General features: G+C 41.9%; 1 protein-coding gene across 8 annotated transcripts in view; it reads right to left on the bottom strand.

Annotated features, from left to right (window-relative positions):
* LOC120371739 (glypican-5-like) overlaps window positions 1-18597 on the bottom strand; it is a 627960-nt gene that overhangs the window by 228774 nt on the left and 380589 nt on the right. For all 8 annotated transcript variants that reach the window (XR_005584553.1, XM_039487907.1, XM_039487906.1 and 5 more), the window contains one exon: window positions 5003-5123. Coding sequence is in view for 7 of the 8 variants with exons in the window: in XM_039487907.1 (XP_039343841.1) it covers window positions 5003-5123 (121 nt within the window). In the remaining variant the exon portion in view is untranslated. The remainder of the gene's footprint in view (window positions 1-5002; window positions 5124-18597) is intronic.

Genomic DNA, 18597 nt, shown 5'->3' with positions numbered 1-18597 from the left:
ATAGGCAAAGGCAGCAAGTCCAAACCCTCTTGCCGATGATAAGAGGTTTACAGACTGCAGCATGCCCCAGTGAGCGGGAGCTAGATGATGACTGGCAGTAGCCACTGCAGCAAGGTAGGAATAGAGAGTGGGGTTTTCCCTGGGAGGGGAGACCCAGAGAGTGGGGCACTGCCAGGGGGCAACACCCCAAGAGAAAGGGGCACTGAGGTCCAGGAGGGACACAGGGGACTGTGGCAGATGAGACTCTAGCCTACAGAGGGCGCTCTGGGCTGGAAGAGCTAATGACCAGCAGGAGGCGCTGCGCTGGTGAGTTGTCGCACCGCTACAAGGTCAAATTACAAAGGATGAATATAAACAAATAACACAAGTATGCAGGGATAAAATTAGAAAGGCCAGGGCACAAAATGAGATTAAACTAGCTAGAGACATAAAGGGTAGCAAGAAAACATTCTACAAATACATTAGAAGCAAGAGGAAGACCAAGGACAGGGTAGGCTCATTACTCAATAAGTGGGAGACACAATAACAGAAAATGTGGAAATGGCAGAAATGCTACATGACTTTTTGTTTCAGTTTTCACAAAAAAGGTAAGTGCAATTGGAAATCTGACATACTGAATGCCAGTGAAAATGAGGAAGGCTCAGAGGCTAAAATAGGGAAACAAGTTAAAAATTACCTAGACAACTTAAAGTCACCAGTGTCTGAAATACATCCTAGAATACTCAAGGAGCTGACTGAGGAGATATCTGAGCCATTAGTGATTATCTTTGAAAAGTCAAGGAAAATGGGAGAGATTCCAGAGGACTGGAAAAGGGCAAATATTGTGCAAATCTATAAAAAGGAAAATAAGGACAACCTGGGGAATTACAGACCAGTCATCTTAACTTCGGTACCCAGAAAGATAATGGAGCAAATAATTAAGCAATCAATTTGCAAACACCTGGAAGATGATAAGATAAGTGACAATCAGCATGGATTTGCCAAGAAATCATGTCAAACCAATGTATAGCTTTCTTCGACAGGGTAACAAGCCTTGTGGCGGGGCGGGGGCAGGTAAATGTGGTATATCTTAAATTTTGTAAGGCTTTTGATACTGTCTTGCATGACTATCTCATAAACCAACTAGGGAAATAAAACCTTGATGGAGCTATTATAAGGTGGGTGCATAACTGGTTGAAAAACCATTTCGAGAGAGTAGTTATCAGTTGTTCACAGTCAAGCTGGAAGGGCATAATGAGTGGGGTCCTGCAGGGACCAGTTCTGGGTCTGGTTCTGGTCAATATCTTCATCAATGATTTAGATAATAGTATAGAGAGTACAATTATAAAGTTTGCAGGCAATACCATGCTGGGAGGGGTTGCAAGTGCTTTGGTGGATTACAATTCAAAATGGTCTGGACAAACTGGAGAAATGGTCTGAAGTACATAGGATGAAATTCAATCGGGACAAATGCAAAGTAACCCACTTAGGAAGGAAAAATCAGTTGCACACATACAAAATGGGAAACGGCTTCCTAGGAAGGAGTACTGCGGAAAGAGATCCAGGGGTCATAGTGAATCACAAGCTAAATAGGAGTGAACAATGTAACACTGTTGCAAAAAAAGCAAACATTACTCTGGGATGTATTCGCAGGAGTGTTGTAAGCAAGACACAAGTAGTAATTCTTCCGCTCTACTCTGCACTGATTAGGTCTCAACTGGAGTATTGTGTCCAGTTCTGGGCACCACATTTCAGGAAGGATGTGGATAAATTGGAGAGAGTCCAGAGAAGAGAGACAAAAATGATTAAAGGTCTAGAAAACATGACCTATGAGGAAGATTGGAAAAAACTGAGTTTGTTTAGTCTGGAGAAGAAAAGACTGATGGGGGACATAACAGTTATCAAGTACATAAAAGGCTGTTACAAGGAGAAGGAACAAAATTGTTTTCTTTAATTTCTGAGGATAGGGCAAGAAGCAATGGGTTTAAATTGCAGCAGGGGCGGTTTAAGTTGGCCATTAGGAAAAACTTCCTAACTGTCAGGGTGTTTAAGCACTGGAATAAATTGCCTAGGAAGGTTGTGGAAGCTCCATCACTGGAGATTTTTAAAAGCAGGTTAAACAAACAGTGTCAGGGATAGTGCAGATAATACTTGCTTCTGTCATGAATGTAGGGGACTGGACTAGATGACCTCTTGAGGTCCGTTCCATTCCTATGATTCTATGCAGATCTCCTTAAAGGGGCAGTGGACTTCATATCTGGACTGCCCAGGAAAGGGCTAGACAGTGCAGAGTGCCTGGTTTTTTTTCAAGGGGTGGGGAGGAGAAATCCAGGACTGGCAGTGTATTGGAATTACTCTGTAAGTAGGAACCAAGGCTGCTGGAAGCCAGAGTATGTCTGGAGTTTGCTGACAGGCTGCTGGGGTCAGAGCTGCGTGACCAGCATTGTGGTTATACTCAGACAATCTATTTCTAATTACATTTGATTGTCAGAGTTTATAGAAAACTATTACACAGATCAATTATAATTACTATTTATAAAGTAAATTAACACTATTTGATAACATGCAAAAGCCAATAAATAATGAATAATCACTTTACCCAATCTGGCTTAATATTTATTTCACTGCAATATTAAATACCACATCCTGTTGGAAGTTATAATTCCCAATGGCAAGTTAAATCAATATACAGAATCCCTAAATCTTCAGCCTAGAGAAATATTAGAACCATCTTAAATTTAACAGCTGTACTAATTGATGGCTAGATTGTGGATTTGCCACAAGCCCTGGGTAAGGAGCAGTACAAAGTTGTGCTTCTCAAGAACAAACTGTTGACACAAAGTCATAGCTACTCAGTTCCTTGCTTCCTCCGGGACCCAGGAAGAAAATAATTCACCCTAGCACATTATCTGGTGCAGACTACTTTCTCCTCCATACCTTCCAGAGCAGATGAGGTTAGGTCCAATAACCATTGCCTATAAACTGCCTATTTTCAGTCTCATGCTATACCATTCTCTTATGGTGAAAAATTAGGGATGAGTTCATGTATAAACACTGCAGACTCCAGACACACAAGCTGTAAACATTCTTTCAACTGGACAAGAAAACATGTCTACTTTACATGAAAATCAATTGCTGTTAAATGTTAGCTCTAAGCTAATTTAGACTGACGCTATTTCTGCAACTTGCATTGAGTTGTGCTGAAGCAATAGTACAATAGAATCATAATGGATTCAGCACTGAAACACAGCAGTTCGGGTTGGACAGCAAGCACAACCAAGGGAGCATGAGCTGAGAGTTTACGCAGACTAGGTTAATCATGTTTCTGGTAAACCTAGCGGCAGATCATCTTTCCTTTTATGGCTGGAAAGGTTAGAAATCACACTCAGGCAAGGAAACATTTTGAAAGTTGCACACAAGGTTAATTGGCCTAGTCAAACTCTGTATTCTGACTATGGTATTCTATGGAATTCAGTCACCACAGATTTGGGGATCCACTCTAGCAGAAAACAAGTGTGCTCCAGGCTGAAGGAAAATTCCACCAGCCTAGGAACATCATAGGATGGCATAGGCAGCTTCACACTTGTCACAGGCCCCTGTGTAATGAATGGGGCTGCGGATAAGGAGGCATCTCCCCAGCCCTCAGGGACTCTGGGTTGCAGAGCAGCCCATTGACAGCTGTGGGAAGGCTGCCATAAATTGGACCAGCTCCCAAGGCACAAAAGTAGTTTATAGCCCAGTTATGTCACCATCCCACAGTGCTGTTCTTTAGGTTCTGTGCTTCAGTACAGTATACAATATACAGTAACTCCTCACTTAAAGTCATCCCAGTTAACATTGTTTCGTTGTTACGTTGCTGATCAATTAGGGAACATACTCATTTAAAGTTGCGCAATGCTCCCTTCTAATGTTGTTTGGCAGCCACCTGCTTTGTCCACTGCTTGCAGGAAGAGCAGCCTGTTGCAGCTATCTGGTGGGGGCTTGGAAGCAGGGTGGACCGGCAGCCCCCCCATCAGCTCCCCACTTCCCTAAGTTCCCTGTGCAGCAACCGCCCAGTAGGCTATCAATTGCTGGGCAGTTCAGCTGTCCTTCCCCCCACTGCCATGTGCTGCTCCTGCCCTCTGCCTGGGAGCTGCTCCCAGAGACTCCTGCTTGCTGTGCAGAGGGGGAGGAAGGGGCAGGCTAATGTCAAGGCGTCCCCCTCCCAATGGTCCTGCACCCCGCTTACCCCTTCTCCATATAGAGCAGGGAGCGGACACTGATGGAAAGAGACCGAGAGCCTGGGGCAGCAGCTGCTGTCTCAACTTCCTGATCCACTTAAAAAGACAATGCACTTAAGAGTGGGTCATCTTACTTAAAGGGGCAGTGTGCCTCTCTCTTTCACACACACACACACACACACACACACACACAGTGCCGCCCAGAGGATTCAGGGGGCCTGGGGCAAAGCAATTTCGGGGGCCCCTTCCATAAGAAAAAGTTGCAATACTATAGAATACTATATTCTCAAATTGCCCCCCTCCCCCCAGGCGGCCCTGCACACACACACACACACACACACACACACACAAGGTGTGTGTCTGTCTGCTATGCTGTCTCCCCTCCCTCCTGCTCGTGATGCCTTGATGAGAAGCTACATTAACAACAATGTGTTAACCCTTGAGGGCTCAGCCAAGTGCTAGTTCATTATTTAGCAGCAAGGCATTCCCTGGGAAATATCCCTCCCTCTTCCACCCTCTAACTTCACCACCTCAACCAAGCTTCACGATCATCACAGTTGTGAACAGTATTAACTTGTTTGTTTAAAACGTATACTGTGTGTATATCTATATATTTTTTGTCTGGTAAAAAAAAATTCCCTGGAACCTAAACCCCCCATTCTTATGGGGAAATTGGATTTGCTTAACATCATTTCACTTAAACTACAACATTAAGCAAGGAATTACTGTACCCCAGTGTTTTCACCTTCAGATCCCTTCTAAGACCCAACGTGGAAAAGCTTTTAATTGTGAGACTTACTTACCTGGTTAAAATGATGAAGTTTGTCAATTAAATGACTGATGAGAGGGTCTAATCCTTTGACTTTCAATTCTGGGTTATTAATTTGTGCCTTCAGTCCATTGGAAACAACTCTGCTGGTGTAACTAAAAAAAGGGAACAAAAGATCAACCAGAGAGAAAATATTTACACTGGAAGTGAGAGGGTAACATTTTACAGGCTATTTTCATTAGAATAATGAACATACACAAGTTTTCCTCAATGTGTCAGGGTCAACAAACATATTACAAAGCAAACATGTTTGTAAATAGTGTAATTAGTGCAAACAATTCTTTCATCACCCCAGATCTGCATAACATGACACGATTTCTTGCAGTATTATCAACTCCAACCATTCCAATATCACAAGTCAGTCCCCAAAAAGATCATGAGAGATTTAAAAAAACCTAACATTTCAGGTTTCTTATTTGTATTTTGGTGTTTGAACCTTTCAGGTTTATGTTTCAAGCTTTTCTGCGCAACTCTACAGACTGGAAACTTGCTTTAAAAATCAAATTTGAGATCCTCAGATAATCACTGGAATCCAGGGGCTTTAAGGAAGACAACAAATATCGTGAGACTTGCAGTAAAATCGCAAGAGTTGGCAATGCTGTACAATTTCTCAATCAGCAGGGGAAATGTTCCACTCAGTGAAATGAGGCTTTTCAGGAGAGGTCAGCAATTGAGAAGATGAGATTGCCTGCTGGGCTTCAGCCTTAGATGTACTGTAAGAACTCCTTCAAGCGGCACAATCTGCTACATCAGCAGTCTTCATCTCAGTCATGCATTATCTTTATCATTATGACTTTGTTAGGAGCAGTTCAGATATAGACATACGTAGAGCCCGCCTCTAGGCAATCTCACCTTAGACCTTTGGATCTGAAAAACATCAGCTGTTCTCACACAGTAAATGCCTGCCTCTATCAGCATCCTCATCCTATCACCATGGACAAAGTTATAGACACACACCAACTAATCATTCAGTCATTGCTGTAGTTCTGTTTCAGCACCAAGATATTGTTCTTTCTACTTGTTTTTGCATCCTTAAATACAAGGAACGAATTGGGTCCCCATTTTTCTGGGGATCCTATGCAAACTACTTTGATTTTCCTGCACCTCCTCTGCAGCAAAACTGGACGAGGTGGTATTCATGGCCCAGTTAGGCAGTGGGACTGATGGGGAAGGTCACTCAACAACTGGCTTCCCCTATGCACCCGTATCTGCTTGGGAATTGTGAATCATCATACCAAATGTACGCCTTTGTAAACTCAAGCAGAAGGAGGTTGCATTCTTCTGGATTGGAACTCAAAGAGAAAGGTCCTGTTACAATTTTCTCCTTAGCCACAGCTACATTCTCTACATGATAACTCAGATGTTCTTTCAGTTAGTCAGCAATCTTCCCTTGATAGCTTTTTAAGACTGGAAACTAAGGATGGGGCTTTCACGAGAGGCTAAGAGAATTAGGCGTTCAACTTGTATTGGCTTTCAATTAGAGTCGCGCACCTAATACCCTTTGAAAATGCCAGCATAAATTATCTCTTCTCTCAGTGACAAACAGAATTGCAAATTATAATTGGACCTTTACTAGGATGTTTGTCCTATCTTAATTAAAACCAAACAAGTGAATAAACTTAGACTTCAAGTAAACCTGACAGTAAAAACATTACATACTGCTGTTTAACATTTGAATTCAAGGGTATGCTTGAAATTCTGGTGAAGAATAGAAGAGGTGGCATGGTCAGTTTTTAAGGAAAATTATCAATGACTTTAACCTTGCAGAGAAAGGAGAGATGACAAGAATAAAAAGTGCAAAATAATGGATTTAAAAAACCCCCAAAACATTCATTGTGTTAAAATACACAACCAACAGCAGCCTTTCTCCTAGTATTAGATGCAGAGAATGCATTTGATGCAACTCTTTGGGATCATCCTGTTGCAGTACAGGAGGAATTTAGTTATGGACATCAATTTATAGCCTCCATCAAATTGTTCTACAATTCTCCACGTGCATTCCTTTGGCTGAACATCTTCCCATCACAAACAGCAGCACAAGGCAAGATAATGCTTTGCTACCTATTCTTATTGCTCTATGCTTTTTATCACTTGCTATAGCTATCAGAGTTTCTCCAGATATTCAGGGCATCACAATGATAAAGAAGCTTTTTTTCCACCTACAAATGATATTGCTTTAACTCTGCAAATCACAAGCCTCCATTCAATGCTTTTCAGCAGCATTAAAGGCATACAGCATTATATAGATTTTGTGCAAATATGATCCAACCAGAAGCAATGCCTTTAGCCACCCCATCCAGTGAGCCTTATTCATTATCCATGCCAATGATCCCCTGATGGATTCCAATGCCTGGAGGTACAAATCTCACCCAATGTTATTATATTGCTTGTTGCTACATGGCCACCCTCTTTTACTTAATTTAGATAAAGAAAAATGGCATAACCATCATTATCTATATTTGGTTGAGTCCAAAGTCCATTCAGATCAGTGGGGCTATTTGTGTGCTTAAATATAAGCATGTATGTAAGTGTTTGCAGGACTAAGCCCCTAGACGCCACCACAATGTTCAAATCCGTCTGCTGCTGAAGTCATTGTTAGTGTTTGATATTTAGATATCATAGAACCATAGAAGTGGAAGGGACCTTGAGAGGTCATCTAGTCCAGCCCCCTGCACTCAAGGCAGGACTACGTATTATCTAGACCATCCCTGACAGGTGTTTGTCCAACCTGCTCTTAAAATTTCCCAATGATGGAGATTCCACAACCTCCCTCTGCAATTTATTCCAGAGCTTAACCACCCTGATCGTTAGGAAGCTTTTCCTAATGTCCAACCTAAACTGCCCTTGCTGCATTTTAAGCCCATGGCCTCTTCTCCTATCCTCAGAGTTTAATGGGAACAATTCTTCTCCCTCCTTATTGTAACAACCTTTTATGTACTTGATAACTGTTATCATATCCCCCCTCAGTCTTATCTTCTCCAGATGAAACAAACCCAGTTTTTTTCAATCTTCCCTCATAGGTCATGTTTTCTAGACCTTTAATCATATTTGTTGCTATTCTCTGGACTTTCTCCACATCTTTCCTGAAATGTGGCACCCAGAACTGGACACAATACTCCAGTTGAGACCTAATCAGTGCAGAGTAGAGCGGAAGAATTACTTCTTGTGTCTTGCTTACAATACTCCTGCTAATACATCCCAGAATGATGTTTGCTTTTTTTTGCAACAGCATTGCACTGCTGACTCATATTTAGCTTGTGATCCACTATGACCCACAGATCCCTTTCCACAGTACTCGTTCCTAGGCAGTCAGTTCCCATTTTGTCATTTCCCATCATTTAATCTTGGAATCAGGGAAAGCATACATCAAATTTGGTGGCTCTATCTTCTAGAGCTATTTATATACATATTCAATCTGTTACACCTATAGCCAACTGCTCTCTGGAGAGAGGGTTAGGACCCACAGGACCTCAAGGGTCTGTTACTCACATGCTTAATACATGAATGGCTGTAGGGGCCGTACAAATAGCATGACTGACATGCCTGGGCAGCCAACTGATGGCCCCAGATGTGGCTGGGACTACCCAGACATATGAACTGTGACAGGAGCTGATGTTAAGTGCAGCCAGAGGAAGCCATTTGCAGAGCACAACAACTATTGGTCCTAGAAAACCCAAGAACTTTAGTCCATCTTCTTGTGCGTCACTTACTGGCACCTTATCCATTAACTATTTACATATAGAACACTTCTCTAACAAACTGAGTCCAGAGAGACAAGGTGGGTGAGGTAATCTCTTTCATTGGGCCAACTTCTGCTGCTGAGAGAGAGAAGTTTTCAAGCTTACATGCAGCTGACCTGAGATGTGAATTCTTGTCTCTCACTCTCAGAAATCAGTCCAGTAAAAGATATTATTTCACCCACCTTCTCTCTCTAATATCCTGGGACTGACATGACTATAACAACACTGAGTCCACAGAGACACAGTCCAGAGAGAATGGACTGAGTCCAGTCCATTGGCTGTAGGGAGGTGGGTTCCAGCAATAAGAGAAGATATGCCCCCCTTGGTTGCTCTTGAGGGGAAGGAGAATGAGGAGTATTGAAAACCATGTTAACATGATAAACTATCACTTGAACTTATAAGGGGTTTCCTGGACCTACTTGCAGGTGAAGAGGCTAAGTAGGGATGCGTGTGATCAGAGCCAGAGTACAGAGCACCAGCCTAGAGTACTGCGGGTTGAATTGTGCCTCTGTTTTAAGGAGCAACTTGCTGTCTCTCTCTTGGGTCTTGTGCACTATTGTTCTCAATTCTAAGACACAGTGTTATGTTACCACCTTCCAGCAAGAGTATTGTGTATTTTTATCTAACTTCTCTGTGTATGTTGTCAAACATAACAGAGAGAAGGCACACTAACAACTCAAAGTGAGTCACAGAGCCACTGAGGAGGGAGGACTATGTGCAGGCTGCCACAACTGGAGATCAGGATTGTTCCAGGAGGCAGCTATACATCCATCTTACTTGAAATCCTATCCTGTAGGCACAGAATTAAACTGCTGGCTCTGTATCAGGTCTGATATACACCTCTACCCCGATATAACACAGTCCTCAGGAAACAAAAAAATCTCACCCGCATTATAGGTGAGACCACATTATATGGAACATGCTTTGGCCCTCCCTGTTCCTTGTTCCCTGACCACCCCCTCCAAAGACCCCCATCCTTAATCATCCCCAGAACCCCACCCCCTACCCAACCTCCCTGCTCCCTGTTCCCTGACTGCTCCGACCCCTATCCACACCCTCCACACCCTGACAGGCACTCACCGGCAGTGGCAGGAAGTGGAGCAGCCTGGCCCCAGCCCCCTCCACTCCACCACCTCCCAGCCATGGCGCTCTGCTTCCCGCTGTCGGTGAGTGCAGGGAGGTTGGGGAAAGGACGCCCCCGCACCCCCCCGCACTCACCTGCGGCGGGAAGGGGAGTGACGCAGCCCCAGCCTGCTGCACTTTCCTTGCCCTGGCCCCAGTCATGTTGCTGGAGGGGGCTGGGGAAAGGTCCTGCACTCACCTGTGGTGGGAAGTGGAGTGCTGTAGCTGGGAGCTGGCAGAGTGGAGCTGGCTGGGGCTCGGCTGCTCCGCTTCTTGCCGCTGGTGAGTGCAGGGAGGTTGGGGAAAGGATGGCCCCTGCACTCACCTGCGGCGGGAAGCAGAGCGCCGTGGCTGGGAGGTGGCAGAGTGGAGCAGGCTGGGGCCGGACTGCTCTGCTTCTGCTGCTGCCAGTGAGGGCAGGGAGATCCCTTCCCCCAAACCCCCTCCCCCGAGCGACACGGCTGGGGCGAGGGAAGCAGAGCGGGCTGCTCCCAGCCCCCCACTAATCCCCAGGGCCACTCTGGTACTGCAGGGTCCCCCAAAGTGCCCTCCCACAGCTCCTGCCCCCAGACCCTGGGAGCAGGAGCCCCTGACCGCCCCCGAGACCCTCTGCCCCTTATCAAACCCCTCAGCTCCGGCCTGGCCTGACACCCTTAACACACTGCTCAGAGCAGCGTGTCAGAGCTTTACCGTGTTATATGCAAAACCGCGTTCTATCGGGTCGCGTTATGTTGGGGTAGAGGTGTACTTTGGAATAAACAACACATTTCCTGAAAGGTAATTTGATTTGTTTACTTCTTTGCACTATGTAACACATTTTTTGTGTGCTGACAACAGATCCTGAATTACTGAGAATATACATTAAGAATAGTCAGAAATTGGCTGACTTTATCTAATAATCTGTAATTTAACTGAAAAAATAGTAGTACAGAATTGTTAATGCCAGTGATTCATAGATTCCAAGGCCAGAAGGGAGACTAGTGTGATCATCTGGTCTGACCTCCTGTGTAACACAGGCCAAAGAACTTACCCAAAAATAATTCCTAGAGCAGAGCTTTTAGAAAAAACATCCAATCTTGATTTAAAAATTGTCAGTTGTGGAGAATCCACCATGACTCTTGGTAAATTGTTCCAACAGTTAATTACTCTAATTATTAAAAAGTTACACCCTATTTCCTGTAGTACTTTATTCACACTAGACCCTGAAATGTCTGTATCAACAACCTACAGGTTAAAAAGACCAGGAGATGTGTATAAAAACATCATCTATATGCAGCAATTCTGAACTAGCTATGCAATGAATAGCAAATACAGGAAGAATTACTAATCGGTTTCAAAACTGTGGGTTTAATAGTAACATTATTCTACTGATCTACTGGGAAAAGCTAAAAATGTTATTTAAAAAAATCTTAACAGCTTTCCAGAAGTACAGTTTAGATGATTTTTAGCTCACACAATTATCCTAAGCTTGAAATGGGTCAGAAGCAAACTGTTGCCTAGACACTGGCATGGATAATATTTTGAATATAAATATACATTTCTTTCCTTATTTTTAAAAAAATATTTTGGCTTTAGAAGTTCTTTTTAAAGTCAGAACTATACAAGTGATTTTGAAACACACTGTATTATTTTTCATTTGTAATCTGAAAGGGGACAAAATATAAGATGCTCCCAAACAACTGCCTATGCAATGTCCAAAACTAACCCAGTGTTTCCACTGGCTCTTTAGATAGCTAAAGGTTTCAGAGAACAAACATTAAAACTAAAAGATTCCAGACAGACAGCTGCAGGAGCTGCATTTGATACAGTAGTAATGATATTTAGCCACATGAGACTGGGAAATGGGGGTGGCATTATCACACCATTCCCTTCCCTGTTCCCTACAGGAGACAGTACTAGTTTGGTTACAAGTATCTGATCAAAGCTCTTATAGGCAGCAGTTCCATGTATTATTGATCATGTCCAGCTGGGAGACCATTTCCATTGCTCCATTTCCCTCAGGATGCTATTACTCTGAGCAGGGCCACTATATGCCATTAAGCACCCCAGTGCTCTGATCTGTGGTGGCTAATGATCTATGCTCTTCCGAGGATCAAAAAGAAACTCTGAACTCAGATGACCAGCCTGAATGAACTCAGTCTGAATAAGGAAGTCAGCTTCCACATATACTTAAAGCAGGGATTAGAGAGCAACATGGAAACCCCACCAAAATTCATATGCACAGTCTCGTACACTGAATTTCTCAATTTCTTTTTAAAATAATACACGTCTACCCCGATATAACGCGATCCTATATAATGCAAATTCAGCTATAACGCGGTAAAGCAGTGCTCCAGGGGGCGGGGCTGCACGCTCCGGTGGATCAAACAAGTTCAATATAACGCGGTTGCACCTATAACGCAGTAAGATTTTTTGGCTCCTGAGGACAGCGTTATATCGGGGTAGAGGTGTATTAGTGTACTGCAAACTTGATATTATAGCAAGGTCTTTTCAAGGAATACACTGAACTCATCTGGTGTAAATCAGTGTAGTTCTTTGACTTTAGTCCTATTTTACTCTGTCTGAGGATTTGGCTGAATATATCTAAACCTCAGACGTTGATGTAAACTATCTATGTTAGGACTTTCAAAGCTGCTTATAGGATTCAGGGGCCCAATTCTTATTAATTTATAGTGGAAATTGGATGTCTACATTCTTTAAGTCAGTGGCTCTCAACCTTTCCAGACTACTGTACTCCTTTCAGGAGTCTGATCTGTCTTGCGTACGCCCAAGTTTCATCTCACTTAAAAACTACTTACTTACAAAATCAGACATACAAATACAAAAGTGTCACAGCCACACTGTTACTGAAAAATGACTTACTCTCATTTTTATCACATAATTATATAATAAACCAATTGGAATATAAATATTATACTTACATTTCAGTGTATAGTATATAGAGCAGTATAAACAAGTCATTGTCTGTATGAAATTTTAGTTTATACTGACTTCGGTTATGAATTTTTTGTAGCCATTATAAAACTAGGCAAATATCTAAATGAGTTGATGTACCCCCCTGGAAGATCTTTACATAACCCCAGAGGTACACATACCCTGGGTTGAAGACCACTGCTTTAGGCCACTTTGAAAATCTAAGCGCTCATTTTCTTCTCAAAAGTAGTTCTGCAGTGGGCATTTGATTTTTCCTTCCTATGTGAAGTACTTTGCACTTGTCTTTATTGACATCTCCAATTTGTCAAGGTTGATTGAATTCTAAGCTTGTCCTCCAAAGTGCTTGCAACCTCTCCCAGCCTGGTGTCATCTGCAAATTTATAAGCATACTCCCCACTCCATTATCCAAGTCATTAATGAAAATATTGAACAATACTGGGCCCAGGATGACCCCATGGGACTGCACTAGATATGCCCACCACACCACTGGTTTGATAGCAAACCATTGATAACTACTCTTTGAGTTTGGTCTTTCAACCAATCATGCACCCACCTTATAGTAATTTCATCTTGACCTCATTACCCTAGTTTGCTTTTGAGAATGTCATGTGGGAGTGTGTCAAAAGCCTTACAAAAAATCAAGATACAGCACATCTACTGCTTCCCCATAACCACTAGGCCTGTAACCTTGTCAAAGAAGGAATGTAGGTTGTTTTGACATGATTTGTTCTTGACATATACAAGCTGGCTTTTCCCTATAACCTTTTTGTCCTCCAGCTACTTACAAATTGATTGTTTAATAATTTGTTCCAGTATCTTTCCCTCTATTGAAGTTAGGATGAGTGGTCTATATTTCCATGGGTCTCTTTGTTCCCCGTTTAAAGATAGGTACTATGTTTGCCATTCTGTAGTCTTCTGGGACTTCACCCATCCTCCAAGAGTTCTCAAAGCTAATAGCAAAATTTTCAAGATTGCTTCAGCTAATTCCTTAAATACCCTAGGATGAATTTCATAAGACTCTGCTGACTTGAATACATACCTAACTTACCTAAATATTGTTCAACCTGATATTTCCCTTACATTCCTCCCCCGCTGTTGTTAATATTGAGTATCTAGTCACCATTAACCTTTCTTAGTGAAGACTGAACCAAACTAGGCATTAAACAGTTCAGCTTTCTTGTTGCCATCAGTTATTGGCTTACCCGCTAAGTAGGAGACCTACACTTTCCTTCACCTTTCTCTTGTTCCTAATTTATTTAAGGGACCTCTTCTTCTTGCCTTTTATGTCCCTTGCTAGGAGTAACTCATTTTGTGCGTTAGCCTTTACAATTTTGTTCCTGTATGCTTGTGCTATTCTTTTGTGCTCTTTTTAGCAATTTGTCCATGTCTCCACCTTTTTTATAGGATTCCTTTTTGATTTTCAGGTCCTGATGGAGCCATCTTGACCTCTTACTATTTTTTTTTCTTTCTTTTGCATCAGAATAGTTTGCAGGTGTGCCTTTAATAGCATATCCTTGAGAAACTGCCAGCTCTCCTGAACTTCTTTTCCCCTTAGATTTTCTTCCCATGTGACCTTACCTAGCCATTGTCAGAGTGTGTAAAAGTCTGTGTTTTTGAAGTCTACTGTCCTTCTGCTGCTGCTCTAACTCCTTCCTTTCCTTAGAATCATGAAATCTATCATTTCATGATCACTTTCACCCCAATTGCCTTCCACCTTCAGATTTGTTACCAATTCCTTCCTGATCGTAAGAATCAAGTCTAAAATGGTTGGTTATTTCTTCCACTTTCTGGAACAAAATGTTGTCTCCTATACATTCCAAGAACGTTTGGAAATTTTGTTTTTTACCATATTAGTTTTCCAGCAGATATCTGGGTAATTAAAGTTCCTCATTTCTAGCAGGTCTTGTGTTTTGGATATGTCTGTCATTTGTTCTAGAAATGCCTCGTCCGTCTCCTCTTCCTGATGTCATGGTCTATAATAGACCCTCTCCTACATCACTCCTAACTTCTACCCCTTTTCTCAGAGTCTCCCAGCTGGTCTGTGTCCTACCTTTTTCTGGCCCTCAGAACATGTGTATATATTCTTGTGTAATGCACCCCTCCTCCCTTTTTACCCTTTCCTTCCTGAACAAGCTAAGTCCATCTATAACAATATTCCCACTCATGAGACTTATCCCACCAAGTCTCTGTGGTGCAAATTAAGTTATAATTTAGCTTATGTACTAATACTTCCTGTTCTTCCTGTTTATTCCCCATACTCCTTCAATTCGAATATAGACAGCTAATATGCTGAGCAAATTCCCTCACTCATTTTCCTTCCATTGCTCCTATGACTAGCTTAAAATGCAATTACCCTTAACCATTAACCCACACCATTATGTTATGCCCCAAATTTTCCATTTTAACCATCTCTTCTGTGTTTTATCAATGCAAATCTCAGCACATCTGGCCTTATGAACCATAGGACAGTATAATGAATGATTTTTCCCCCCCAGGCAGATGTCATAAAATTGGTACATAGTACAATGTGCACAATAGCAAGAAAACTGTATTGCTAAAGAGTGCAGTGAAATAAGCCATCAGCCTTATCAATTTATGTCTTAACAACCCTGAATACTTGCCTTTGAAAAATGGGCATGAATACCAAATAGAGAGGTGTTTTATACCACCTGGATGGCGATCATGGTATCCTACTGGCTGCTCACCAACCAACTTCATGGCGTCACAGTGAAGACCTTGTGCTTAATGTTGTACCAATTTCTAAAACACCAGTTCCTTGGCTACCATCTACTGATCCGCAGGATGACACTACCAGCTGGTGGCCCTCAGTGATCCTTTTGGAATGACAGATTCATGACTGTGACTGACAGAACTGTGCTTCATGCAATAGCAATTCCATCAATAACATTATCCAGTGAAACCTGTTATGTACTTTTTTTGCCTTGTGTTATATTTTTTATTGGTGCAAAGATCTCTCTCAGTTCTTTATTATCTGGATTACTGAGCCATTGTGCAAGACAACTGAGACGTCTCCAAGAGAGGAATGATTAATCTACTGACACTTAGCAAGCAGCTGTATCACCTTTCATTAAGATGCAATGTTCAAGAAAAGTTTATTAAAAAAAATAATTAATAAAAAACAAGAAATACATCTTGACACATTTGTTGTCTGAGCTCCAGCAAACAGAGATATAAAATAATGCACCAGTTTGTGTATATATATATTTAACCAACCTATTCTCTTTTCCCAAACCCTAACACTTCCCATGATACAAATGCTTGCTAAAGTAAATTTTTGTAGAACTTCAGACTATACATTTTATTAGTTGGGCCTGATTCTCCTCTCACTTACATCAGTGTAACTCCACTGACTTAAATTAATATATTCCTGATTTATGCCAGTGTAAAAAAGGACACCCAAACCCCACATTTGTAATACGAAACTTGCAATGAAAAGAGTCAAATTCCAATAATTAGCTGGCAAAGTTGTTCTCTAGTGGGACCTTCCTGCAAAGATTCATGGTCTTGGTTTGTGCACATACTGGTACATGGCACTTGGAAGGCTGAAAAGTTCCAGACATTTTTAGAATGTCACAGAAGCCATTGTGTGTGCATGGAAAGGAATAAACCACATCCCACAGCCTCCTTTTGGCTTATGGTACTAAGTGAGCTAGCCTAACTTGCCTCAGTTTTCAAGTGTGTGGGTGTGGATCTGTGCATGGCACCTCCACCTTCAAGCCATTTCATTGGCTCTCCGCTGCACTGCAAGCTCAAAAAGCCCTGTTCTTTTTTCCAAGGCCCTATATCATGCAGCTCAATTGCATCTCAGAGTAGGGTGCAACCCAGCCCTCTCTGCTGTGGTAATGATGCCAGCCTCATACCCTTTTTATGCCTTCATGTCAGAAAACTCTCCTGCTTTCATACATATCACTTTACTCCTTGCTGTTAGGATGGCCTTCCCTAAACCTTTCTGCAGAGCTGCCACTCTCAGTGTGTTCAAATCCCTTCTTTAAAGCGCACGTTCGCCATCCCGCCTAAGAGAATTAATAGGCATGGAAAGGTGGTAACACAGTAAAACTTAATGGTACCTTTAGAATTTGTACTCATCTTACAGAATAAATGTGTGATCTTGCAAGAGTTGCAGTTTCCCCTACTCTGTCCTTGCCTACCTTCCCTTTGGGAGACTTGATCAGGAAAAAAGGTATTTACCTGTTAACATATTAAAACTACAACTGCCTTGTCCATACTAGGATTTTACTATGTATTCATTACCATCTGTCAGCCTAGTAGGGACACACTTGCTGTCTGTTTGTGACTTTCACTGGGTCATGTTGAGTCTAGATGGCACTGTTCAGGGCAGGGAATGTATTTTTTCCATTTGTTTGGCAAGGCACCTAGCACGCTGCTGGGTACCTGCAAAATAATGAAATATAAAAAAAAATAATGGTGGATACTCTACTTAGGTATTTACACATAATTTACACTTTCTCTAGAGGAAAAGGACGATAATATCATCCCTGACACTAGAGCTAGAGGAGTATATAGAAGACCAAGCCCTCTGGCCCCAATTCTCTCTTTTATACCTTGTAAAAAACAGTCGTAATTCCACTGAAATCAGTGGAGTTACACTGGGGGTAAAAGCAGGGTGTGTGATAAGACATTCAGACCATTGGGCACCACAGAAAATCTTAACATGAGCTAAATATTTAACACAACTAGGCACAAACCCTTAAAAATATTCTCTAAGAGCAAATAACTATATATAAAAAAGAGAACTTTGGACAAGGGATAATGAATGCAAATTTAAGTGATATGCCTGAGAGACTGCAGCACAGACAGTCCAATTCTAGCTTCAGTACATAATGCAATGTCTAGGGAACCACATCTAGTAAATGAAAATAAAAGCGAGTGAGGCACATGCGGTTGCCCTACAGATCTCTTGAGGCAGACATGACTTGAGGTGGATACTGTCTCTGGCAGAACTGCTATAATAGGCTTTGACTTTCACAAAATAGCCTTACCCAATAACAACAATGGGAAATGCAGGGAGAAATACAGTTTGCTAATGTTCTTCGACAGGACTAAGTTGATGGTGTCAAATGGAACACAAAACTAAATATCCTTTTTAATTATCTTTATCCACTTCATGTAGAACTCAAGGGACTTTTTACAGTCTAGTTTATAATGGAAGGCCTCCCAAATATTGGCATAAGGGCAGGTTGGCAGACAGACTTGAGTGGTTTGATGACACCACCTTCTAAAGACATTCTGGATGCACATACCATACAAGACAAAGTACACTTTGAAAAGTTTAATGCAACGCAACTCTGCCACTGGCATTTGTATACAACTGATTAAAGCAAACCTAGTATCCTACCATCTGCCAAATCAATTCGTTGGTGTTACTAGGAGAATATTGATTTGGGCTATGAAATGCATTTGAAAAATGCTTGAGATGTGCCCTTAATAATGCTTACCTTCTTCTAGGTATGTGAAAAACTGCTGCCAGGTAGATTGCCAAAGAGAACTGTAGATGTTAACCAAGCAGGTTGTATTGTGTTGAGTGAAGGAATGTATTTTCTTAGAACAACATCAGTTGGGATGCATCTTCCATTTAAAGTTATATGGCCTTTTCAAGGGGACTGAAAATAGTTCTGATATTTCCATATACACATTTAATGCATCAAAGCCAAAATAATGGGGTCAGGATATGTCTGTGATACAAAATGGAAGGATGATGCACTGACTTGGAGATCTGGCTCAGACATGCTTC

Source organism: Mauremys reevesii, linkage group 9, assembly GCF_016161935.1.
Source record: "Mauremys reevesii isolate NIE-2019 linkage group 9, ASM1616193v1, whole genome shotgun sequence".
NCBI lineage: Eukaryota > Metazoa > Chordata > Testudines > Geoemydidae > Mauremys > Mauremys reevesii.
This window is presented reverse-complemented; position numbering and strand designations above follow the sequence as displayed.